This window comes from Monopterus albus, unplaced genomic scaffold (genome assembly GCF_001952655.1).
Source record: "Monopterus albus unplaced genomic scaffold, M_albus_1.0 scaffold9.1, whole genome shotgun sequence".
Classification (NCBI taxonomy): Eukaryota; Metazoa; Chordata; class Actinopteri; order Synbranchiformes; family Synbranchidae; genus Monopterus; species Monopterus albus.
In genome coordinates, this window is record NW_018127889.1 from 139,838 (window position 1) to 140,071 (window position 234).

Sequence of the window (234 nt, forward strand, 5' to 3'; positions counted from 1 at the left end):
TTTTACAACCCCCCCCCCCCCCCCTCCACAGATACGGTCCCTGAGGAACGGGTATTTAAGGTGATGCTTGGGCCTTTGGGCTTTAATGTGGCACTAGTGAACATTACCTTATCCTCTGAGGTTTTGTCTGTGGCTGACTGCAATGCCAGAGGATTTAACGTCCTGGAGCACATATCCCCTAACAGCAGCTTGAAGGTTTTTACACTTCAAGTGCCCTTCACAGACCCTGTTGTT

At 50.0% G+C, this 234-nt stretch overlaps 1 protein-coding gene across 1 annotated transcript in view; it reads left to right on the plus strand.

Moving 5' to 3' along the window:
• LOC109954450 (uncharacterized) overlaps positions 1-234 on the plus strand; it is a 7,453-nt gene that overhangs the window by 4,041 nt on the left and 3,178 nt on the right. Inside the window, exon 11 of the mRNA XM_020589781.1 lies at positions 32-233. Within this exon, the coding sequence (XP_020445437.1) occupies positions 32-233 (202 nt within the window). The remainder of the gene's footprint in view (positions 1-31; position 234) is intronic.